General features: G+C 42.8%; 1 protein-coding gene across 4 annotated transcripts in view; it reads left to right on the top strand.

Annotated features, from left to right (window-relative positions):
* setd5 (SET domain containing 5) overlaps positions 1–25,710 on the top strand; it is a 34,962-nt gene extending 9,252 nt beyond the window's left edge. Inside the window, exons 2-25 of one of the 4 annotated variants that reach the window (XM_044349139.1) lie at positions 9,533–9,797; positions 11,787–11,889; positions 12,326–12,558; positions 12,966–13,024; positions 13,136–13,323; positions 13,427–13,465; positions 13,586–13,876; positions 14,186–14,334; positions 14,459–14,576; positions 14,676–14,785; positions 14,996–15,245; positions 15,463–15,546; positions 15,704–15,865; positions 15,985–16,365; positions 16,504–16,764; positions 17,102–17,219; positions 17,519–17,748; positions 18,106–18,162; positions 18,296–18,781; positions 19,217–19,309; positions 21,460–21,761; positions 21,892–22,013; positions 22,714–22,802; positions 24,153–25,710. In XM_044349139.1, the coding sequence (XP_044205074.1) occupies positions 9,727–9,797; positions 11,787–11,889; positions 12,326–12,558; positions 12,966–13,024; positions 13,136–13,323; positions 13,427–13,465; positions 13,586–13,876; positions 14,186–14,334; positions 14,459–14,576; positions 14,676–14,785; positions 14,996–15,245; positions 15,463–15,546; positions 15,704–15,865; positions 15,985–16,365; positions 16,504–16,764; positions 17,102–17,219; positions 17,519–17,748; positions 18,106–18,162; positions 18,296–18,781; positions 19,217–19,309; positions 21,460–21,761; positions 21,892–22,013; positions 22,714–22,802; positions 24,153–24,722 (4,566 nt within the window). In that variant the 5' untranslated portion in view covers positions 9,533–9,726 and the 3' untranslated portion in view covers positions 24,723–25,710. Of the gene's footprint in view, positions 1–9,532; positions 9,798–11,786; positions 11,890–12,295; positions 12,559–12,965; positions 13,025–13,135; positions 13,324–13,426; positions 13,466–13,585; positions 13,877–14,185; positions 14,335–14,458; positions 14,577–14,675; positions 14,786–14,995; positions 15,246–15,462; positions 15,547–15,703; positions 15,866–15,984; positions 16,366–16,503; positions 16,765–17,101; positions 17,220–17,518; positions 17,749–18,105; positions 18,163–18,295; positions 18,782–19,216; positions 19,310–21,459; positions 21,762–21,891; positions 22,014–22,713; positions 22,803–24,152 lie in introns of all 4 variants that reach the window. The other 3 variants (XM_044349138.1, XM_044349141.1, XM_044349140.1) reach the window with 3 other exon arrangements.
* Positions 25,711–26,126: the final 416 nt, after the last annotated feature.

Below are 26,126 nucleotides of genomic sequence, written 5' to 3'. Positions count from 1 at the left end.
GGTTGCCACCCATGCTGGTTTTTACTGGACAGAACAACAGCACTGCCTCTGGGGCTCTATATGCACAGATATTATCACATTCAATTAATATTAATGTATTAAAGTGAACCGATCAGTCCGTATTAAATTTCATTTTATTTTATTGAGTGTCCTCCCATCCTCAGACGTTTGCACTCCCAAGTGCAAACTTGGGAGTGCAAACGTCCTGTACTGGGACAAAATAATCTCAACTCAGAGTTCCATTAACTTTTTTTTTTCTCAGGATAAAATAACCTCATTGACAGAGATGCAGTAAATGATGTTATTCAGTCTGTAATGTAGCTATAATAAAAATCTGAACAGTTATGTAGCTTATTAAAATAAAACAAAACTTAGTACAGACTGATGTGTTCATTTGAATACATTTATATTTATGTAAATGTGGTGATATCTGTGTATATATAGAGCCCCAGAGGCAGCACTGTTGTTCTGTCCAGTAAAAACATGAAGCTTCACTTTACACTCAGACAAACTAATGTGACAGTTACAATTGTCAGATTTCATCTGTGAGACCAACAATTATCTTTCAAAAGGAATAATATCATATATCAAAATGCTGTGGAGACATTAGAGCCAGCGGTAAAATTACCAAAGAGCTGCAGATCAGTTCATCAGATCATGTTCTCCCCAGGGATGACAGTGGACGTTGAGCGACGATCATCTCAGGACTCGGGCTGCTGCTGCTGCGAGACGATTGGCTGGTCACCCGGCCAACGGCTCCTCACATGTCCGAAAACATTGGAGCAGATTTACAAACAGGCGTTATTTGGATAAATTGAGCACATTTTAGGAATCTACATGGTTACTGTCTCACCTGGAAAAAATAGTAAAACTTAATAAAGTGACATATTGAACAGTCCTACAGTGAAAATTACAACAGCGTTTTGCCTGCTTTAAAATCTCTATCGCTGGCTGTTGGTGTGAGATGCATTCTGGGATACCTGGCTGTATACTTCAGTGTGAACAGTCTGCTGGTAATAGCATACTTAACTTTTATTTAGTAGGCAGTATGCAGTACATACTCATTGACTATGTAGCTGGCAGTACGTTAGGCAGTTCCGAACACAGACAGAGATACTCTCATGCAGTCACCTCTCAGCGAAGATGAGGGCACAGCAGTTTTAGTTAGTTTATTGTCAATGGAGCGGACGTTGGTGAGGAAGAACTGGTCAACTGGGGTTAGCCTTTAGCTTAGCTTAGCTTTGCTTTCGGCGTCCCTCTGGACGGTCATTCTCATGGGGCAATGCCAAGGTCTTGCGGCCTGGTGCCTGGAGCAAGCCCAGGCAGCGCAGGGCCTCTAACATATTTTCCATCTGGTTGTGTTTGGCATTTAAAAAATCTTTTTTGATTTTTGCGGTGATGACCCAACCCTGCAGAAGGCATCATATGACCACAGTATTGCGGTAATGCTGTTATCATCACAACCCTACATATGACAAGGCTTGTAGTGAGCGGCCAACGGTTTATATATATATATATATCTGTTTGTCCGTTATTTGGTATGAAATCCATGATAGAATTCCTGACATTGTGCGTGTGTTTTTACCTCTTTGTGATATTGCAAATGTGTTTGGGTGAGTGTGAAATAAGATCTACAATGAGCCATGCTTTCTCCCTGGCCACATATCCCGTTTGTCTTAAAGCCAAGCCCTATTGATTTGCCTGTTCTTCATCTTCAATTTCCTCCTGCTGGAGCTTAGAGAGTGCAGCTCGACCTGCACTGTGCTGGGGAACGGCAGATATATTCATATCCTGCCTTGTACAGCAAGCATGTGTGCGGGGGCAGACTGAGGGGGCTGGTGTAATCTCACTCAACTGGATGTGTTGTGGAGGTTTTATGAGGCACAGGTGGACACTGTGCAAGTATGGACATGCTGTTCACACTATGTGTGTATGTCAATGGATGTATATGGATATATGACCCTCCTTGTGGTTTCCTTGAAGCCATATGTGGGGAAAAGTCATTGTAAATAAATGATGAATGATTGACACCCTCCCATCAACCAATCATATTGGCCAACAGCCAGTCTATTCAATACATTGGTCAGTTTTGCAATGGCTGCTTACATGTATAATGCTGATATTTAGGTGAATATTTTTGTATAAATATTTATCCTATCTCTGTTTGATGCACGATGGCTTTTATTCTGTGTAATATACAAGGTTAAATAACCTGCAATAAGCTATACTCATTACTACAATGAGGAAGACAATACTGCCATGAGCATGCAGAAGCATGAAGGAAATAAATTGCTTACAGAGTTATTTACTCTACTAATCTAAATAGAGTTGAGTTCATACTCAAAATAACACTATAACATGCATATTAGTTACAGTGTCTCTTTTGGTCAGCAGATGCTGCTTACATGCTGTGTTCAACAGACAGTTCTTTCTCTTAAAACAAACCATTACATGGAGTTTTAGATTAGTTTATGGTTTTATAGCGAACAAAACGAAAGGATAAAGTCATGGAAATTCCCAAATGTATCAACTGAAAGTGAAATCAGTCTATTGTAGTCATTGATCCCTGATGTATTTTTGCAGTACCCAACCCAAACATGTCATTATTGTTTTAGCGTGTGAGTATTAGTGTTCTGTTCTCACATGTAGTAATGGAAAATCTTGAGCAGTATTTTTTACCACGCCATGCTTAGGCCAGCAGTATACAGTAAACAAAATACCAGTATACATGCTGCACCGTCTGGTCAGCTAGTTTCATCACATCCACGCCAGGTGAAGAAGTTTCCAAGTTGCTGTTGAAGTGGAAATGCTTCTAAAACATGGATAGTTTGTGGCATTTTAACCACTGTCTGAGATATGTATCTGTCAGCTTTTATAGATGTCTTTCTGCCTCTTAATGGTAACGATTGCTTAATGTTGCTGTTAAGATGAATGTAGGAGCTAGATGCCCAGCAAGGTCATTGAGCCATTGATGGAAATCACTGAATGACAAGCTGCCTGAGGTGTTTTTCCCATCGATGAGTGTCTTTCCTTACTTTGAGGTTCTCAGTGTAGACAGAAGTGCCCTGTGAGTTTACAGTGAAAGGGTGTACTCTTGCATTCTCCCAAGAGAAGGTTTAGCTAAATTGCTGGCGTAAGTGTAAGCAAAGGGGTTGTTTGTGTGTGTGTGTGTGTGTGTGTGTGTGTGTGTGTGTGTGTGTGTGTGTGTGTGTGTGTGTCTTTTGCTATCATTTCACAACTTTGAAAGTCTTAATTGGGCCGATGTCTAGACATGGCCACTCCAGAACTTCAACATTGTTTGTTGTGAAGCCTTTCCTGTGTAGCTTTGGTGATGTTTTTGGGGTGTTTTCTCTTGGCCTGCCAGGGCCTGCTGCAGAGAAATATCCCCATAGCATGATGCCGCCATAGCCAGGCTTTATGATGGAGACGGTGTGTTTCTGCTGATGTGCAGCGTTTGTAGTTGTCTAGTTCTAGTAATAATGACAAACTGCTCAGGTAAGTCATGTATGTGACTTGTAAAACTGATGCAAAAAGGCAGCGTAACTGACTGACAACTGAACTGGACAAGCTATCTCACACCCTCAAATCTCTGACTTTCCTCTTTAGAGTTATCAAACATATAACCATGATGTTAATCTTAAAAGTTGAACTGGAAGATTATGTCTGGCTGGTCACATGTTGCCATGGTTACTAACTATTCATCTGAAAATGACACGACATGACTTACAGATTATTAATATTATTAAACAGCAAAACCAGACTCTACTTTTGCTTTTCAAAAATTAGTGATGTCTCTTTCTTGAGGGCGCCATCCCAGACACCAGACACCAGAGAGCAACTCACAGACATAAGCTATCTCTAAATGAGCCTGTTGCAGCTATCGTTTCATCAATAAGCTGTGGTGAATTCAAATTTCAGCTCTTGCAATTTTGAAAATCACTGGTTTTGAAATTCAAATATTAAGATCAAAATAAAAAACCCCATAAAAACTCCATAGGTAGTCTGAAGAGAGTTGTGAATTGAGTTTTGTCACACTTACGAATCATTATCATCGTTTTGTCTCATCACAGACATTGTTGTATAGCTGTTATTTTCACACCTGTCATCTCAGGAGCAAAGTATTGCATTGTGGTGTTTCTAGCCATAGTAGTTTACACTGTATTTTAACACATATACTTTAGACACTTGAGTAACCTGTGAGAAATGGTTAAGAAGTGATTTTGACACAGGTCAGATGTGTTGTGAGTTTTACAAAGGTAACAGTACAGTGCAATCAGCTATTTTTATATTTGTACTTAAATTGCATGAATTTGTAGAGATGTGTTTTCACCTAATTACATCCACTATGATTATTCAGTGTTGTAAATCATTAAATCTGTAACAAGTTCCTATAGGCTGCGCGTGTGTCTATTTTTGTTCCCTCAGTATGTTTAAAGCTTACAAAACTCCCTGTGCTGAGCCCTGTTCAGACAAGGTGTGGCGTTTTGTATGTTCATGTCTTTGAACTGCTGTGCATATGCTCTCATGTTTGGATTTGGAGAATGAGAATCGAATAGCATATTGTAGGACAGCACAATGCATGTCTACTAGTGCCTAAAGATGTCTGAACACTAGTGTGTTTAAAAAAAAGAAGAAGAGGACAGGGCAGAAAGAGTATGTAAGAGATAAGAGAGAGGAAGAGAGGGGTCTCCTGAGCTGTTCATTTTGTGTGTATGTCCCTCCCCCTTGGACTTGTCTCCAAAATGGCCTCTGTTCTAGTGGAAGTGAAAAGACTTTGTTGAGCCTGCTGGTAATTTGAGCCCGGTATTCATGGGCAGAGGAACGAACAAGGAAGGGGAGGGAGGTGGTGGTGAGGGAGGAGGAGGAGGAGGGAGTGAGGTAAAGAAAGGCTTTCCTTCTTCGTATGGAATTTACCTCCCCAGTTCACCGTCTGGTTCTTTTGGAAGAGGCCCAAATAGTGACTCCCTTTGTGAGTTAGGTAGGAGAGAGGTGGCTATTTTTGTGAGGCAGCCGTCATCCACTGCATAATAAACAGCCAGCGGTTTTCAAAAAAAAAGCTCTGGATGGGATACCATGGGATCCACTCCATGCCATCGTGTCTAAATATGTTATAAACTAGTGGTAACCCTTTGTGCACCCTTTTATATCATTCTACTCTTACTCAGGGCTCTCCACAAGGATATGGAGTAGCCAACTAGGGGGGGTTCAGGGGCATGCCCCACCAGAGAACATTTGGCACATTCTAATGCCACTTTTCCATCATACATACTGATCTTAATTATGTTTTAATGAGTTTTGCCTTCCTGATTGTAAACATATAGTGAATTATTGAAGGAGAATTAGCTTCTTGTGCATTTTAGCTCTCACAGTCTGTAAATAGCTGTTAATATTAAAACCCACACCTACTCCTGACTGATCAGAGCTCATTTGTATTTATTTATCGACACCTTCACTGTAAGGTTTATCAAGACATGCCACAATGATGGTTAATGTATTGTTTCACTAGAAACATAAATGCACTGTTATTCAATGAAAATAGACAAGGTTATTTTAAGGGGGGGACATGTTTTTAGTCCCATGTCTTATCTAGCCTCTGTATTTAAATTAAATTATTTATAAAATAAACCTATGCCAAAAATAACTCTAAAATAACAAAACATGTGAATCACTTGACTCACATCATGTGAATCTACTGAATCAATGCAACTTCTAGTCATCTTTGTCTTCGTTTTCATCTTCACTATCATCCTGAGTGTCTACATTTTCCTCATATGACACAGGCCTGTTACTTTGACAACATTGCCTGTTATAGTGTGTGTTTATAATGCATGTGAGAGATGGCTCTGCTGTAAAAAGTGCAATGTAAATAAAGCTAAATCGTTCATTGATGAAGCCCATAAACTTCTGTGTGGCGTATATGGAAAACGCAGCACTTTTGGACTTACTGCGCAATCGTCAAGTTGCTGCCACCGGTGTTTTCTGAAGTCTTGATGAAGTCTGAATTCTTAATGTGTTTTGTCATCAGTTATTTTGTTAATATTTGTCAAACACTGAAGACGACTCTCTGCTCTCTACACGGCAGGACACAACCTCTCAGCTGACAGCGCTTGCATATGCCCCTAAAAGTAGATATATGCGAATTGGAAAAATAATTTACAAGCACGATGTACAAGATTATAACCTACTGTAGTCTTTAGTTATAAACCATATCGGCCAAATACAAGACAACTGTGATTCTTAAACGTGAGCAGAATGTGAAGCGGTAATGTTACCTCAAGCCAGTGGTTGCAGACACACTGACCACCGCTCCACTAACAGAATAGCCCAAAATATCCGGTTGTTTAAAACTACTTATTTTTACTCACATGCAAACACATAACATTTCCTGTGGTTGCTTCACAATAAAAGCCTCCCGCTGGTTCACCGATGGAAAGCTTGAACTATGAATCTTCAGCCTTTGCGTCTAGTAGTCATGAGCCAATGAGTGATTTTGGTGGTATGTGCTATTGCATAGATGTGTGTCCCTTAGTACGCACAAACACAAACACACACACACACACATGCACAAAAACTGCAGGACCAATACATCTGTTAAAATGCAGTCAATATTTCAGATATTTTAGAAAGCTCTTGCAATGTTTGATTTTAAAAAGCTGTTTCAACATTTCAGTGTTTTTTAAAAAGTTGTGTCAATGTTTTAAAAGCTGTTTTCAATGCATCAGATTTTCAAAAAATCAGTTTCAGTGTTTTAAAAAGCTTTGTCAATATTTTAATGCCCATGCCTTGTGTCTGGTAGACACCAGGGTCTCCCATTTCTATAGTCCTCTATTGGTTTTCACATCATAATTGCACACAAGAAGAAGATGCAAGCATGCACACATACGTAGTATTAATATGGATTTAATAAATTGTTTTTTTTCACTGTGCTCCTAAATTTCTTTGTGTGCACCTACATTTTTTCATTTAGGAGCACATGTACTCTTTTGGGGGAGGGGGGGGGGGGGGTTAGTGTGGAGCCGTGCTCAGACTGAGTGCACGCACACATTCATAAAGAGCATGTGGGGGTGAGACTGATACAGACAGATAGGCACGTTTCTCTATCATCATGCTCGCATTGGTTTGCAGCAGAGGTTAGTGGTTGGAAACGTTCACATACAGCGAATCGTAACTTGTTATTCAAAATTTTTTAATAAGAATAATTATAAGAAATGAATATATAAAGTAGCCATCTGGACTTCAATGAGTAGTCAGCTGTTTGGCTGGCAGACGGCACTTATAGAAAACTGTTACTAAGTATGTAATGAGTCATGACAAACAAAATAGTTCTTGATAAAACAAAATTGACATTATTTACTCTAGCCAAAATCTACCATCCAGTATTTGTCTGTATGTCTCTGTGCTAACTCGTTTGAGTTGTAGCAGAATGTGCTGCTTTTGTAACCAAACGCTAGCTGACATTTTTTCTTGCTACCTACCAGTGTGTGTCCAGCTGGATGGGGCTGACATTCTCTGACATTATTGGAAGTCCCCAGCCTTTCTGTAGTTGCCGTGGTGCTGGAGAGTGAGGGTAGCAGTCACTGTAGCCAGGGGAGCAGTACAGAAATGTCATGCATCCTGTTGCTGTAAATTCAGACGGCTCATTACTAGTAAACCAGTCCAGTGTTTGAATGTTACAGTTTTTGTTGTGTACGGGAGTTTTTTTTGTTTGTTTGTGTTTTTTTTGGAGCTTGTAGTGTGATCAGTCTGGTGTTTGTGAGGTAACGTATCTGCATGTGTTTGCCCGGCGGATGACCTTGCTGTAAGCCAAATCCTTTCCTCAGCGTGTGAACAGAGCACAGGGCCTGTTCCTCTTTCTGCAGCCGTGGCTGCCGCCGCTAGCTCTGCGTCTGCTCGGGCGGCTGAGATCGCCAGGCGGGGAGGACATGGAGAAGAGAGAGAGAGAGAGAGGGAGGGAGAGAGAGAGAGAGAGAGCAGAGCAGTGTGGGTCAGTGTTTCAGCAGAGTGTGGTCACATGACAGGAGGGCCGGGCTTCATGTTGGATGACTCACCCCTCCAGGCGTCTGGGAAGAAGGCGCCCCCCACTGGTCGTCTTTGTTAGTGCATCCTAACAGGGGGCTCGGTGTAAGCAGAGCTGTAAAGCCCCTGGTTGTTTTCTGCTCTTTGAATAGCCTCCCTCCCTCTCCTCCATGCTGGAAGCCTCTGCATGGATAAGAGACAGGCCTATCGCACCATGTCCATATCGAGTTATCATTTTCAACGTAGGCAGATGAAAGCTCTCCCCTGCTTCTCCCATAAAAAGCCACCTTTGTCAACATGAGTCAGCAAATTTGGTTCTTCATTCGGCGTGTAGGGATGGTTTCCCTGTGTATAGTGTTCTGACTTATGGGGTTATGTGGACAATCCTTTGTCAATGTTCAAGGGGGGCAGCTGTTGTGGCCTCTGATAAAGGAGCCCTGATTAGAGAGCTCCTGTTCTCATCAGTAACTGCATTGTGTCTCACTACTGACTTTCTGATGCGCAAAATAATGAAGTATTTGGAATTAATTAAATAATGGTCATAAATCATGACTGTTTGGAAGCTGTTAAAAAAAATGGCCTGCTGTTTGACTTTCCTTATTGTACCTGTCCTTAAGGTGGCCTGCTATTGTTGAATCTGCCTGCTGATTATGCCGCTTACACATTTCCATAGCAGTAATTTATGCCAACACATTATGCAGCCAAAGTAAGTAATTGTCACAATGAAAGTAGGATTAGTCTGGTTTTGCCGGTGTAACAGACAGATATTCTGCTTTTTAGTATACATAAGAGGCAGACGTTTTGACGTGTCATAGCAGGAAAAGCACAGGTATAATTCATAACAGAACTAACAACTGCATTCCATGTAGGTGTTTCATTTCCAAGTTCTGTGTATTATGCATGCTCGCTCGTCTGAAAGGTTTACTGATGCAATGTGGTGAGGATCCCTCCCATACTGAGGCTACAAAGCAGGCTGTAGAACATAAAAATGAAATGCTATCATATTAGTTCATGTATTTCATTGATATTTTTAAATTAAACAAAAAATGTTGCTGCATTGAAAGGCAGTATACCCAATTTCTCCCTCATTGGGTTATTGGTAGGAGAAGACAAGCTGCCTTAAAGCTCTCCTAACACTTTCATATGGATCCAATAGTTTTATGTGGTTGCTCATGCTTTGTCATGGTATATGTAATGGTTCATTTGTTTTTTTTCTAATGGTTGCCTTCTTCAAAATGTTAATTTAATCAGCTATTCACTAAATTCAATATGTAATGTAAGGAAAGATGACAGAATATCAGCTGTCAGAGGCATCAATCTATAATTAATCAATCACACCCTTAAAGACACAGTGGCCAGTGAAGTGCAGGTTTTTTCCATGATATCACATGACATGCTGACTCATGTAGCAGGCTTTTTTTTTTTTTTTTTTACTGTATCCATGCTCTGTGTGTGTGTGTGTGTGTGTGTTTGTTTAACCGACGGTCTCTCTGTCTGTTGCCCTCTCTCTCTTCAGGTCCCCCATGACCGTGAGCCGTGGGCTACGGCTCGGCGGCGCCCCACCTCTGGAGCGGTCTGTTGCTGTAGTTGGGACCCTGTGATTTCCCTCCCCATCTCTCCTCCTCCCCCCCGTCCCATCCTGTCCCTCCCCTCCCCCTCCCCCTCCTCCCCCCTCTTCCCCCACTCCCACGCGTCGCTGTGCTGGACGTCATGAGCATAGTAATCGCGCTGGGAGTCACCACACCTGAAACGTCTTACTCAGATATGGCTGCTGGATCAGAGTAAGTACTCTCTACCAGCGGGTCGGTACTCACAGTAGTTAAGCTTTCACCTTAAAGGAAAATTCTGCTTTTTTTTTTTTTTTTTTTTTTTTTTTTACTACCGGGGTCTTGTTTTTGTTGCTGATATCTGTGGACGCAGTAACATTGTTCAAATAGAGCATGTCACAGGTTGTAAACAAACTCGGCGGCGTTGATGATCAGGTTAAACAGGAAGTTTGTTTACAACCTATGACATGTTGGCAGATCCAAATAAATAAACAGAGAAACCTGACCTTCTAATGACCGTGCACACATAGTTTTTAAATGCAATGGGCCTTTCTAATGAATGTCAGGTGTGTTCACTCATGTCCAAATAAGTGCTGGAGATAATTGGGTTAAACTGGAGGTTTGTACGTGACTAATGTTACTCATTCTGGTGATGTTGCCACATCCCCAGATCTCAGTAATTAGGTTAATGAAAAAAAATGTTATCGTCATCAACAGCCAAAAAAAACCTCAATGGGCAGAGCTATGGAAATAAGTGGTAGGAATTTCCTTTCCTATTCCATCTCAGGTTTGGTGTCAGTAACCTCCAGGGGGTTTTTGAGTGGGATCCAGGGATTCTTTTTTAGCAGTTTTTTCCCTTTTAGAAAATGTACAAGAATTATTATAGTGATAATAGGTTTCAACCCATTTTTACATTGTGAATACAGCGGTACAAACTCTTTCGCCCAAAGCAACACGATATGTTCATGCAACGTTGCAGAACTCTCCCCTTTTTTTGTTCACATTTCTCTACAACTGTAGCACCTTGGGTTGTGATAAATATGTTTCCTTCCAATATCCTGTCAGCAGTTTCTGTCCTCTCCACAAAGTATGCTGGAGAGACCCGAAGAGATGGGAAGTGCAGTCTACCAAAGACTAAACTTAACCAGACAAAAGTAAAGGAAATACAGTACGTAATGCTTCAGTCAAAACTGTCTAAAAGATGAAGCAATGTAACACTAACCACTATATAGGAGTAGAAGATGAACAAAAAATACCATTAGTGGCATTTTGTAACCAAAGCCACTTATTCAGAAAATTCAGAAAGTTCTAAATGACATGTTCCACCCACTCAACATGGAGAGCAGAGCATCATTTACCAGAAGGCTGTAGTAACTTTATTTGAATTATCACTATCTGTTACATTGGAATAATCACACTGGGTGCATTGTGTAACTGGCCTGCACCAACTCCATATTATATTAATCATTTGCACATTTCTGTCAGGACAAACCACCCTCAGCAGCCTATTTATCATCTCTGTAATTGCTTTTTATTATGATTTTTTTGTGATCAGTGTTTCCTCTGTATCGTCCAGCCCTCCCTCTGTGTAAGCGAGATAGATTTGTATCATATCTCCACATCAGACCGTAGCTGTGTTGAGTAGTGTCTGAGGACATGTCCACACAGACGGCCTCAGTAAGAACAGTTGCCATTTCTCTGTAGGTAAGCCTGCTTAAGTGACTGAGGTGATGTGGAATGCAGTTGGCCTCCCTCCCATCTACCCCTATTCACGGCCCCCTTTGGCTTCCTCCAAACCTCAGTCAGGGAGATTGATTCTGACACACAAGCAAATATACTGTTTCTGCAGAGAAATACAAAAATCCAGAGCTTTTAGATGTAATATTTTTATCATTTTGATTCTATTACACTTAAGTTTGGTCCACATTTTGAGGACCAGGGGGGGATAAGGCAAGGTTATTCACTGTCTGGCCAGACCTCAGCTAAAGGGCAAAAGGAGTTGCATAACATAATGGCGGCACACATTCCATTTCCTAAATTGCTGTTCTTCCAGGCTGGAGAGCAACTTCAGGGTCTCAGTGCCACCTAGTGACTGATTGATGCTCTTACTCAAACAGTTGTTTACATAACGGTTCTGGAAATGCATAGTGGAAACATGTGCTGTTTGAATTCTTGTTTTATTTTTTATTATTTAAAATAATCATTTAAAAAAAAATTTTCCAGCCCGGAGTCAGTTGAAGCAAGCCCTGCCGTGAATGAGAAAAACTACAACAACCACAGCTGTGGGAGCGCACAGAGTCATGGGTATCGGGGACTACCATATGCTGTGAGTTTAAACAGCTCTTTTCTAATCATCAATTCTAATCATAGCATGTCTTATCGTATAAAAACAGTTTTACTCTCTATTAATCACAGATAAGTTGGCTACGATTATGGACATTTTACAAGCTAAAATAATAACTCAGTTTAATCTATCCAATCTTTTCTTTTTTCTAATCTTTTCAAGTCCCTCGTTCTATTAAAATAGAACAGTAAGAGTAAGACTAAGGATTGGTGGTGCTTCTAGTTTGATTCAATACATAAATGTCTATCCTACTATTGATCTTCTGTAACCACAAACTACTTCCGTTATTAACAGCTGTACTGTTTCACATACCTGTTTTTTTGCCCTCATTTTCATTCGTCTCCATTTTCCGTTTCCCTTTTTTTGCCTGAACACCCGTTGTTTGAAGATGCAACAGTCTTCCGTTGTGTGTTGTCAGGATCACAACTATGGCGCGCCCCCTCCCCCCACCCCACCCGCCTCCCCGCTCTCCCAAACCATCATTCCCCGCATGGATCTCAACGGCGTGGTACGCAGCTCCCGCTATCACGAAACCACAGAGGACAACTCAGCCGACAGCGACAGCTCCTCAGAGGAGGATGGGGCCGTGGCCAGCTGGTGTCACTGCAGCCTGACGCCGGACGGCCTGCTCATCAAATGTGACAATTGCAGGTGAGAAACCTGTCCGGTCTGGATGCTGGAGCATGAGTACTTTGTCACCAGACTGCCACAAGTTTCCCTGCTTTGGTGTCAGTTTGTCATGATAACGTTAATATTTAACAAATGTAAATTCAGCTTAATGATTGTATTGTTGACAAAATCTTCCTGCACTTTTTGCAGACTTTTCAATGCTTAATATACCAAAGATATGTTTCAATGAAGAAGGGCAACAGCCCAACTTTATATAGTTACAAATAAACATGCAAACATTCCTTAAGTCATGACAACAGGGCTTTAATAGTCAAGACACCTTTCAAATGATACTCATGTTAAATTCTGGTAGAATCTGTTGCTGTTTTAGTATTTGACTCGGCCCGTCTGCACTGTGCACTGATGTGTTTTGTCATTTTTGGTCGTAGGGGACTTGACAGGAGGAAAGGAGCAGAGGGCCAACACAGGAAAACAGAAAATGTCTCAGGTACATTCATTAGTTCTTTTACTAACCTGTGCAGGTAAATGTAATGGTTTTTAAAGATGTTACTCCCCCATGATATCCAGTGAATATACCTTTTTTTTTTCTTTCTGGCAGCTGGAGAGAGCAGTGCCACAGAGAGTGGTGATGAGGAGGTATCGCCCTCCACCATCTCCTACACCGCCACCCAGCATACGCCCACCAGCATCAAACTCACTGTCAACCGGGTCAAAAGGAGCAAATCCAAAAAGAGGAAAAAGAGCACGGAGAAGGCCCGCGGAACGCCGAAGGGCAAGAAAGTCAAGGTGCGCAAAGTTTTGTACTGTATCAAATTTTATATTTGATGGTAGAATATTGACTACTTGACATGTACATGTATTGACATGGGTTCATTTTTCCTTCTTTCAGGCTTTCAGAGAGGGTTCTAGGAAGTCTATGAGGATGAAGGTAAGACTGGAGTTAAAGTTTGGTTAAAGTTATGCTTCACTCACTGCTGTCATCTTCATGCTTCTCTTCTGTAAAGACAAACCCCCGCTCACAACTCGCTCCGTCTTTCCTTCCGTCTAGAACTCAACAACGGAGGCCAACGTGCTGGACGAGAACACGGCAGAGGGATGGGAGAGCAGGATCCGCCAGTGGACAGACCAGTATGAGGAGGCTTTAGCCAACCAATACAGCGCTGACGTCCAAACGCTGCTCCAGCTTCACCGCGCTGCCAGCACCACTGTCTCAAAGACAGAGAGCGACACCACAACACCTCCCGCCACCACACAGATCCACGCCTCAGTCGACGCCATGGACACCATCAACCGCACTGAGCTGGCCTGTAACAACACAGTGCTGGGCTCACAAATGCAGGTCCGCCCGAGTCCTGATCCAAACTCACTGTTGCATTTTTGGATCAAACCACGTATTTATTCAGCTTATATGTCAGTAGCAGTGTAATTAGCTAAACAAGGCTCATTAACATAATGTATAACACATTTTACTGGCTGATAGAAAATAAGAGCAAGTTATTTTTTTCATGCCTAATGTTAAAGACAAACAATCTCATAAATAACTTAATTTAGCCTTAATAAAAATAAGCAACTGTGAAATCATGCCCTAATATAACGTGTTTAATATGTTCCTGCAGTTGCAAATAAATAACTTGTGATTTGTTTGTAGCTGCAGTTGGGGCGGGTCACACGGGTGCAGAAACACAGAAAGATCCTCCGAGCTGCCAAGAACCTAGAACCAGACACTCTCATCATTGAATATCGGGGAAAGGTCATGCTCAAACAACAGTTTGAGGTCAACGGACACTTCTTCAAAAAGTAAGAGTCACAATATATGAGTGATGGGCCACTACGCTATATACATATAGTATTTGGGTTCAAAGACAGTTGGTTACATAACCTGTGTACTGCTTCTGACACCTTTACCATTATTGTTTTCCAGACCCTACCCTTTTGTGCTGTTCTACTCAAAGTTTAACGATGTAGAGATGTGTGTCGATGCAAGGACCTTTGGAAATGATGCCCGCTTCATCAGGAGGTCCTGTACACCAAATGCTGAGGTCAGTCATTAAGCGTTTTTTGTTTTGGATTGGGTTTTTTTTTTTTTTTTTTTTTTTTTTGGTAACTAAGATAAATCATCCATCTGTTCCCTCCCACAGGTCCGGCATATGATTGCTGAGGGCATGATCCATCTGTGTATCTACGCTGTCAGTCAAATCACAAAGGACGCTGAGGTCACCATTGGATTTGACTACGAGTTCAATAGCTGGTAAGTTCTGTCTCCTCACCTCACACCTCTCTTAGAACCACTAACAAGTACCCATCCATAACAAGCAAAACAGCTCAAATCCATCCATCCATTGACATCAAATATATATAAGTGATAATGATCCAGGTGTGAAGCGGTTATTGGTTATCTTTCGGTTTACATGATATTTTCTCCAGTGTTAACTTCTCCTCTCTCATAACAAACCACCAGTAATTACAAAGTGGACTGTGCCTGCCATAAGGGCAACCAGAACTGCCCGGTGCAGAAACACAACCTGAGCCCCAGGGAGAGCTTGCTGAGTCCCCCGTCCCTGCCGCCTCCCTCCCCTCTGGTTGGTGCTGAGACTCGACGGAGGAAGGCCCGTAGGAGAGAGCTGGAGGGCTGCCTGACCGGGGACGGCAGCCAGAACCTCGACCAGCACCAGGAGGCCAAAGAATTGCAGGGGACCAGTGATGCAGAGGTGTGTGTGTGAAGCTAAGATCGAAGGGATTTTCTAAATAAATTTGGTATTCTAAGGTTAAAGATATCAGTCCGATGATAGACTCCATCAAATATTAATGAGACCACAAAGAGACAATAAAGTTTTCTTAAAACTGGTCTTGTAATCAGCCATTCCTTGCTTTTACTTCCTGCTGGGTCAGATGTTTTCCTCATGTGCTGTCTGTCTGTGTAATTAGGAGAGACTGCTGGATGAGATGAAGGTGGAAGAGGGAGAGGAAGGAGAGGTGGATGAAAATGGGGTTGCCATCTCCAGTAAAAGAGTATGTCATTTCAACTATTTTCCAGTACAGCTATAATCTATCATATTCTTCCTATATATGCTAATGATGGATTCCAGTTCCAGTAACACATCAGTAATTCAAAAGACAAAATGTTTCAGTGAACTAAAGTGTCTTATGTCTCTGCCTGTTCATGTAGACATTTAACAGTCTGGAAAGGAGGCGGAGGAGAGTAGGAGGAGCAGATGTAAAGGAGGAGGGTGTGGAAACTGAGGACGGGGCAGGAAACCCCGCAGGGAACACACCCATACCCCACAACACAGGAGTGGGGGTCAGCACACGGCGCACCACCTATGTCATGGTCAGTGAGAGAAAACCAGTTGTTTCATCTGCATTTGTTTATCTTCTCTTGTATTTTTGTTTTTGTTGTTTCGGTAATGCATTTATTTTAATCTATTCTACTGATACTCTCTCTCACAGGAGGCGCCATCCATTGAAGATAAGACCTCATTACCCAACCTGCCCGCCCCAGTCGCTCCACCTAAACCCGCACGACCTACCAAGCCTCGGCCCAAAAGTCGAATCTCTCGCTACCGGTCCAGCTCATCCCAGCGTGCCCGGCGGCAGCGTCAAGCCCTCGCCCAACAGGCGGCAGCGGCTGCGGCCGCTGCAGCGGTCGCAGCGACACCATCGTCATCCGAGCAAGGTGCTGCTCTGGATGAGGAGGGATCTCAGGGCCCATATGGTGCTGAACTGGGCCACGGGGAGGGCGGTCTGGGGGCCAGTCATCTCCTAGAGGGGGATGGCCAGGGACTAAGCTGCATAAACAGAGGCAACTTGCGCTACCCCAAGACCAAGAAGGTTAGAGGAGATTAAACTTTGTACAAATATGGGAGAGTTAGTCAGATTTTGGCTATTCTCTGGCTGAGTCACGTTTTCCTAATCAAATATATCATTGCAAACGTGGAGTTGATCATGAATGTCTCTCTGTGGTCCCAGTACCTGGTGACAGAGTGGTTAAACGACAAGGTTCCTGGAGGGGAGAAGGTCCACCAAGAGTTGCCCGTTGAGCGGCCGCTGCGGATAACCACTGACCCCACGGTGCTGGCCACCACCCTCAACATGTTGCCAGGCCTCTCACACTCATCGCTCATCTGCACCACACCCAGACACTACGTCCGCTTCGGCTCCCCCTTCAACCCCGAGAGACGCCGACCCCGCCCGCTCCAAATGGACGGCACTTATGGCTGCTTCAAAAAGGTAAAGAAGGCGGATGCACACTAGATGCTAGTATATATACAACGTTATACAAAGTTTAACACTATAACAGATCTGAAATACAGTTAGATATAGCTTTTTTTGGTCTTGATTCACATTTTAAGCCTTTAAGTGTTGCAGTATTCAAATATGCTGTTTTATTTACCTGTTTATTATACCTTAAATTTGTCCTATGATTAAGTCTATCTGCCTAATGTGAAACCTGAACACATGAGACCTTCAACACCCCATATTATAAAAACTTTAACCCCTATAAAAGTAAATAAATGCCAGTGTTTGTTTTTGAACCAGACATGACTGTTGTTGTGTTTTAATGCAGAGATGGATCAAGCAAGTGGAGGATGAGAGTTATTCAGCCAGTGTGGAGGACGGCACTGAGTCCACCTCCTCCCAGCAAAGTACCAGCAGCAGATCCACCCCCAACCCACTGTCTAGCGGTACGTACATATCCACCTCCATTTGGATGACTCATTCACTGCTGCAACATCTTTCACTGCAATCACCAAAAGCTGGAAGAAAATCATTTAGCTGTTTTTGCTTAGATTGAATTTAACTTCTAATGAGCTGCATACGGATGCTTTTTCTATTCCAGAAGAGTGTAAAACAAAGAACAAAGTATAGATCAGAGCTAAGCAGCTGAGTGTTATCCATACTAGAAGTAAATGAATAGAAAATGTATGTGAAATATTAATATGAAAGTTTTTTTTTCCCCAAACTTCATGTTTTAAAATCATAGAACTGAATGCACCGTTCAAGAAGCGCCGCGCCAAGTATATGACAGAGACAACACCAGCACCTTCAGACCACCTGCTACGCCCTCTGTCACCCATCACACCGCCCCTCCCAGAGGACCCCCTCCACCCGCTGCTCCACACCCCATGTGGCTCCCTGCTGCCCAACGGCCTGGCATACTCACCCATGCCCTCACTGCCCGCCAGCCGCTGCAACACGCCGCTGCAATTCGAAGTAAGAGCACAACCACATACACACCTAGATCCACAAATACAGTTCTTGTCAGCTTCAACCTCCCCTTCTGTATATTAAATATGTTAATTATTCCAAATTATATCTGGGGAACATTGTTAATCAACTAGGATGAGCTACTGTTTGTAAGTAAATTAACCTCTGGTGCTTGATATAATTCAATCTTTGTTTTGGATTAAAAATAATGACAAGAACTGCTAGACTTCAACACCAACACAACAATAGAAGTTAATTTACTGTTAATGTACTTGGGTAGATCATCCAAATCTAATTAATATTTGAAACACATCATGTGTGTTTGACACTGAAGTTTCTAATAGCCTTTGCTTTTATCTCTAGAACATATCATCCCCTGAGGCATCTCCTGTTCACCGGCCAGAGTCCATCTCTCCTGAGGTACATTAGCATCTCTCTGCTGCTAACTCCTAATTGCTAATGCAAACAACATGCTACTAAGTGATGACTAATTACTCAAATGTGTCTAATTAATTTTCTCCCCTCTCCTTTCCTTTTCTTTCTCCACCTTCAGCCATGTCTTCAGACAGACTTTGACGTCCCTCGGCCCCAGTTCCCAGACCTGTCACTTCCCTCCAGCTTGGAGAGCCCCGTGGCCGTAACCTCAGATGACTTTTCCCTTCCTGGAGGTCCTTCAGGCCACGATTCCCAGGGCCCATCATCTGTAGGCACCAGTTCCCTAAACCCAGTGTCCTGTCCCACCTCAGACCTAACCCCCCAAAACAGGGAGCAGGCCTTCAGGACAGAGTTCAACCTCATATACACCTGCTCACCTCTCAACGCAAACCTGGGGAACCCCGTGGCCACTGACCGGCGCCTCTCCCAGTCGGAAGGAGGTTTCTCCCCAGCAGAGTCCTTCCATAGTTCCATAAGCGGCCAGGGTCTGCTGGGGGATGTAGGCCCTGGCTCAATGTCACCCTACGGTGAGCCTCATTATGGGGGAGGCTACCCAGATAGTGGCACACCTCCTCACACCAGCAACCCACCGCAAAAGAAGAAGGCAAGTTCTCCACATTTTAACGTCTTGAAAACATGTGCTTTTGACATTTTCGGTCACAGATAGTTTTTCAGGTAAATCTTAAGGAATTTCATCTGTTCTCCTCCAAGCACGAATGACTTTGAGTGTGATATGTGCAAACTGAAAAAACCAAACCTCATGATGTGCTTTTCCCCTTGCTCTGTGTTTGCCCGTTGACTTTGTCTTAAATAGATCGATTAGTCCCTTGTGTCAGGTGGTCAAATCCACAAACAACAGGCATTTAAAAAACTTATTTGACCATTTTCTGTGTATATCTGCAATGATTACGACTCTGTAGCTTTGACCCTTCCTCCCCCTTCCCCTTCCCCCCTCCTCTCCCTCAGTCCCCTCCCTCCCCCCTTCGCTGCTCCTTGACACTTTTTGCCAAGTCTCTCTTCCACTTTTCTTCCAAGGCAGAGGGCCAACCAGCATACCATTAGTCTGCTGACAGGGAAGCCAGATTACCAGGCTATAGCTGTAAGAAGTGAATACAAGCCAGTACAAAATATGGTGAATATTCTCCCTACAACTACATCTTTAGAAGTGTGCATGTAAATATTGTTTTTTTGCATCTGCATACAACACCCACCCCATGCTCCGACAGCTCCGCCCCCTCCCCCTCCCTCCAAACCTACATTGAATTCTGACTCTAAAGCCATGAGCAGGAGTTTTGATTTATTATGCCATTTCAAGTCAAACTCATCGAAGCGTGTTAAAGGTTCATCCATCGCCTTTTCCCCTCAACACAAGAGGCCGACGGTTCATGAATTGTCATGATGGTGTCGAGATGAAGCCCATTTTGTGTCTTTGCTCCATCTCATCCATGGCTCTTTCCAAACTGTGAGCAGTGCTTCACTCCCCTCTCTGTACTGCAAGCAAGGCGGAATCTGTCAGTGTGGTTTACAGAAAAAAAAAAAAAAAAAAAACCAACATGCATTATCACAAGGCACCATGGGAAAGTCCTGGGGCTCAGGGTGAATTAAGGGTGAGACAAAGGGATGCCTCTCAGAGTTTTTTTTAGTTTTTGGTTCTCCCAGTAACATGACTCATCAGTCCTGACGCAACAAATGTAATGTTAAGCTGAACATTTCTGTGCGGTTGCTTGCAACAGTGTGTGTTACAGTGTCCAGTAAAGACTGAGAGAAGAGATTGTACTTGAACATCACTGAAGTGATTTCTCAGGCCACATATTGAGAAAGAATACATTTAAAACATTTTAAACAATAAGTCTTTCAGATCCTGCTCTCCCACAGACCATACCAATACCAGTCCTCCTAACAGTATTAAGATCCTCACCTGCCAAGATTTGAAGTAAACATAAATTACTGGCCCAGATTAATGTTCACCAGCCAAAATAATAGCTGCTATTTTCATAGCACCAGCCATTAGTCCTATCAGTTATGATAACATTGTATTTTAACCGTAGTAACAGCTGAGATCTCAAGACTGGAAACACAAGCAGTCACATGATCATGCAAGTTGTAAACAAGCCCACAGATAAACCAGATTAGCTTAACAACTTTATTTTGTGGTAAAACTCAAAGAGAGAACACATGAAATGTTGCACACAACACTGTGTACACAGCTACAGCAAGTACAGTAGGTCAAAGTCGAAGCAGAAAGTTCACCTTTGTTTTCAAAAATCTGAATTTAAATAAATAAAATGTAATCAACCATAGTTCTACTTTAAAATGTTTTTTTATGGGACTGGAAGAGGCGACCAATCACAGACCTTTTTGATACAAACTATGGCTTTGGTTTTCACAGTCAAATATACAGATGTATATCTCTATGAAACCTGTGTTAATGTGCACACTGAAGAAAACATTGATATTGGTGCTTGGTGGTAATTTCAGACCCTGAATCCCAGTCCTCCTGACATCACAGCTGCCTACTGCAGTCTCTCCTGTATGTAATCTTTACGCTAGCTTCAGGCAAGAGCCATCCATGTCAGTATCTGACCGTGTGCTCATCATCCCTGCTCCCCTGCCTCTTCCATATACCCCCCCTCTGTTCCCACAAGCCTTTTCTGTCATAACGACATTAAGCTGGGATGAGTGCTTCATTTCATTGTTAACAGTGGAGATGTGTATATGTTGTGTGTATGTATGTGTGTGTGTGTGTGCGTGTGTGTGTGCGCTTGAACCTTCTGTGGACATTGATATGAGTGTTTGTGTCGTTGTTGTTTCAGCGTGGTTGCATCATGGCGTGGTGCATTCAAAGTTGCCTGCTCTTTCGTCAAAGCTTTAGATGCTGTATGTGACTAACAGTGCATTCAGAACACAAAAAAAAAGTGATTTACAGTAAGTTGTAATTGAGCCTGTTTCATGACTAGAAGTATGTTAATGGAATGGAACAAAAACAGATGCATACAGTGTCATTTTCATGTAAACAGGTGATTTCCATGGTGATTTACGGTGTTTTCTTTTCGTCATACTGAATAGTTGTAAATACTGTTTCCAGGTGAGTCCTCTCTGGTGTGGTGCATGCGGTCTGCCCATCACTCAGTGCAGTTTTTGTTGAATGATGTGATTGAATCAGCAGCCCAGCATCAGTGTGAATGACATAAAGTTGTATGTTTTTAAGCCTGCACATCAGACTTATCCGTCAGTCTTCAAAGCAGCAGATACTAGATAGCGCTTCTCCCTCTGCTGCCTCAGGTGTCTTTGCTGGAGTACCGTAAGAGGAAGCAGGGCAGCAGTCGTGACTCAGAGCCAGCCAGCGGCAGCAGCTCGTCCCTGGGCGGCACCCCCACTCGGCCTGGCTCCCACTACAGCCAGGACTCCCATCATCTCCTTCCCCATCCCCACTCACATCACCAGATGCAGCCACCGGCCTCCCCGCACAGCTCTTTCTCCTCTTCAGCACAAACCTCCTCCATCCCACAGATAGAGGAGGTCAGTCCTCCAGACCACCAGGGCTCGTCTGTGCAGTCCAGACGCCCGGAGAGCAACAACCAGTGGTGAGAGAATGACGGATGAAAGATTTCAAATTTAAGACACTTGGCAGCTAATGTCAAATGATCTAGAAGTTTTGGTTTGTTTCTGATCAGAGTTGACTGGCCAATAACTAATGGATTTTTTTTTTTCTAGGATGGTTCCCACCAGTGTTGAACGTCTAAGGGAAGGTCAGGGGGTTCTGGAGCGAGTGCTCAGAAGCATCAAGATGGAGCGAATATACAAGAGGAGTGATGGCTCTACAGAGAAAGAATCTGGTATGAAGAGCTTAGATCAGTGTTCCCCAACGTGGGTTCCATGTGACCTTGCGAGGCAGCTGGATTCGTGATATCACGGCATCACGAGATCCGTCTTGTCAGGCTTTGAGTTATGCGCTTGTGTCCGAATCACCGGTGGTTTCCACCAATCAGCGTCTTGTGAGGATTCTCGCACAATCTTGTGATCTTGCGAATCCAGCTGCCTTGCAAGGTTAGATAGTGATAGACAGATGGTTCATCCAATCACCTGCCAAGTATTTTTTGAAAGCGCCTGCCCTTTCCAAACAGTTTCCAAGGATGACTTCTCTGGTTTTGTGTAAAAAACCATGTAGTGTGTCAGGATAGGTTCCATGGTCCCATTTTGGGAATATATTTAAATGTTTTAGCACATAAGAAATAAGAAACAAGCATTGAAATTCCCAGGGAAATCTGAACTACTATAAGCTTATCTAAATAAAGAGGCACTAACGATGGAGCATTATGTCTTTTGCTTCAGCCTTAGATGCACTCAAATAAAAAGCTAATCATACATTACAATTACAAACACTTTTCTTTGGAATTTTCTCTTTTTTCAATATAAATCAAGTGAACAGAAGACTGAAAACATAAAGTATGTGACTGAGAATATATAAAAAAAGATTATTATTGTTGAATGACATGAATGAAGTGCATATAATACATTTTCTTTTCATGTTTTCAGATGCAGATCGGTATGAGATGCAGGCCGTGTCCATGGCTTCCCCCATGAAGAGTCCACACAGATACAGTCCATCTGTGTACTCACACCAGGTACGCTGTAAAAAGCACAGAGAGTATGTTAACGCTTAGATCTCTTACCTTGATCAGCTTGCCATTATTACATGTTTAAATGTCTATTTTTGTTGTTACCCATGATGTCATCACAAGTCATTTCAGCTTAAAGAGGTCATATTATGCCCCCTTTCTACAAGTTAACACAGTTCCCTGGGGTCTTAATAAAATGTATCTGACATGCTTTGATCAAAATACCACAAGGATCAAGCAGCACAGCAGCCTTCTCATCCTGTCTGAACAGCCCTGTTCAGAATGGCCGGTTTGAGTGTAAATAAACTTAGATTTTGCTGTGATTTAATTGCAATAAACGGATCAAAAGGATGCCGAAACAACTACATCATGATGTTAATCTTTAAAAAGCCTGAATTGATGCTTTGTCAAGTGTCTCTGCAGGACGACAAGCAAACTGTTAAAATGCTTGTTTTTTGAATGGAGTTTAGACTGATCAGAGCTATGCTAACATTGTAGCTGCTCTGTTCACTCAAAGTAACGTCATATAAAGGCATAAATACTGCAGCAATGTTACTGTTTATACATATAGATATCTACATACTACATATATTAAAATCATATAAACTGACCGACATTTAAGATGTTTATTATCAATGACAGCAGCTGAGGTGGTGTGTGACTCCAGTGTTAGCTCCAGCTAGGCTGAGAAGTGAGATTAAAGATAAATCCTCTTAATCCCAAAAGTTTAAAAAACAAAGTCCTCCAGCTGGTAAACTGCTCCAGATCAGAGCAGAATCAGGTGTTTATTCCTCCAGAAAACAAGGAAGCAGCTGCAGCAGCAGCGACGCAGGACTCTCCTGCTCTGCTCCTCGGCTGGCTGTCTCCTGCAGAGCTCACTGCTGCTCAGCAGCCATCTGTCAGCAAACAGTGGCTTAGCCTAGCCTAGCTTCACCCCATGTGACATAAGAAGGGGCAACAAATCTGAATGGCTTGTTGAATCACATGAGTACAGAGCAAGCCAGCCCACACCAAACTGACTGGGTGGTCTTATTTCACAGCTTGTGTGTTAGAAGGCTCATCAGAGACCCAAGTACATACACATAAGCACTGAAAGAGTTTTTCATAATATGGCCCCTTTAAAACACCCAATTTGATTTTTTTGATGATGAACACTGTTTTCAGTCCCAATCTGACAAACTCTTCCTATCATCCAAGTAGATCAACACTTGATAAAGTATTCATTCAGTTTGTAAATGAAACTTGTAACAATGGGATTTTTTTTCATCACTATCTTCTTTTCTACATGACATGAACGCAGCCTTAAGCAGGTGTGATTGTTGCCAAGTAGTATGTAATGTTTTTGTCTGTGTTCAGTCATCAGAAAGTCACCGGCAGACCGACAGTCCATCATTCATCCAGCAAACCTCCAACTCTCCATTCCGGGGTTCCTACAGTCCCTCATCAGGCCAGAGCTTCTACCCACGCCTCTCCTCCTCCTCCCACCCAGGCCTGTCCCAGGACCACCCTCCATCCTCCTACCCCATTCACACCACCACCCCCACCTCCTCGTCAGACTCCAGGTCGCCAGCGGGCTCTCTACACCAGCAGAGTGGCAGCAGTAACGTGGACGGAGGTCACAGCTACGGCAGCAGCCACTTAAAAGCGAGCCTTTTGAACAGCAGCGGCCTGGCGGGGACTCCTACCCCGGGACCCAGGGCCCACGGGCAGACTAAAACAGACTCGAGTGCCCAGGCCTCCAGAGGGAGCCAGCAGCAGGCGTCTCGCGGCCTGAAGTCTGGCAGCCCGGGCCAGCTGCAGGCCGGCTCCAGGCTGCTGTCGGCCTCCGGACCGACACACTATCCACAGAGAGGGACAAGCCTCAGTCAGTTCCAGCACTCCCCTCTCCAGGGACCGGGAGTAAGGACACAGTCAGGAAGCTTTTAGGACCTTGTTCAAGTATGTGTGAGCGTGTGTGTATGTGTGTGTGTATGAAGCTGCGTACCTCCTCAACCCCTAAACCTGTGGTGAAATGGGGCTCAGGGAGTTTGGGGAGGGGAAATGTACAGACCTAAGAGGAGCACGGACTTCTTTACGGATTTCTCCTTTTCTTATTTTCTGTCTTTTCTTTCTTTATTTTCAGAAAAAAAAAACAAATGACCACATTCTGCACAAAGCTAATCATTGACTCGGGACATCATTATGGAATCAATGGAAAAAGCGATTTGGATAACACGTTCTGGAAAAAAAAAAACAAGAAATCACATGTAACTTGAAATTGTCCCCAGTGTTTCGTCATGTGCCGGACTGTGCAAACAGGCTCTATAATGTGGGAAAGTTAAAAGTTCCACACAAATGTCTGTACAAAGTTATTAAAAAAAAAAAAACCCTACCTGTCGTCATGGTACCCAGGTTGGATAAATGCTGAGACGCATATGTAACTGAAAGCAAGAGTTGTTTTATTTTTAAACTTTTTTTTTTTTTTGTCAACGTTACTTTTTTTGATTTGGCGAGTGGCCGAGTCTGTGCTGCAGTAAGTAAGTGTTTCATTTGGAAAGGGGAAATAATGCAAGGTCAACACGTCAATCATCCGTTCTAAAGATGCATTAGAGGGGAGGGGAGGGGAGGGGAGGGGAGGGTTCTCCCTGGATAGGATCATTCCACATGATTACCAGCTTCCGTGTTATCTCACTAAACATGAAAACAAGCCCCTTTTTTTTTTTTTCCTCAAGGTTCTCCGTCTGTTCCAGTGTTCTGTTGTTTTTTTTTCCCTCCCTCCTCTGTTCGTTCATCCCCACTGGACTCTTTGATTTCACTCTAGTACTACTTCACTGTAGACTTCTGATATTGTACTTGAGACATACAGGTCTTATGATTCATGGTGCTGCATTATTGTTTTTTTTCCAATAAATTTGAAATCCAGTTATGTTCCCCACCTACGACTGCATTCATCTTGTCATTATATCAGTTTAAATCCGTTTTTATTTTTTGTCCAAATGTCAACTAATCGTATTTTATAGCGATGGAATGCAGGAACAGAATAAGAGGCAAATAATCCAACTTTATTTCTAAGCTAAAATGTTGGGTTTGACTGTTTTTTTATTCTGCAGGATTTCTTTAAATATATAAATATATATATGTATTTTTTTCTGACCAATCCTCGCATTCCGTGTGACACTGAGGAAAAACCAGGGGAGGGATCTCTGAGGAAGTGTTTGGATGATTTATAGAAACTAGATTTAAAAAAAAAAAAAAAGCTGCTATGTTCTCCTGTGAGAGCTGCTTCCCTTTCCACAGAATGCTGTATTTTTATTTTTCCTTTTTAACTTTGATCCCCACAAACTGACTCGT

The sequence above is a fragment of the Thunnus albacares genome, chromosome 4, assembly GCF_914725855.1.
Source record: "Thunnus albacares chromosome 4, fThuAlb1.1, whole genome shotgun sequence".
Lineage (NCBI taxonomy): Eukaryota > Metazoa > Chordata > Actinopteri > Scombriformes > Scombridae > Thunnus > Thunnus albacares.
Note: the sequence above shows the minus strand (reverse complement) of the source record. Positions and strands in the feature narration are given on the sequence as shown.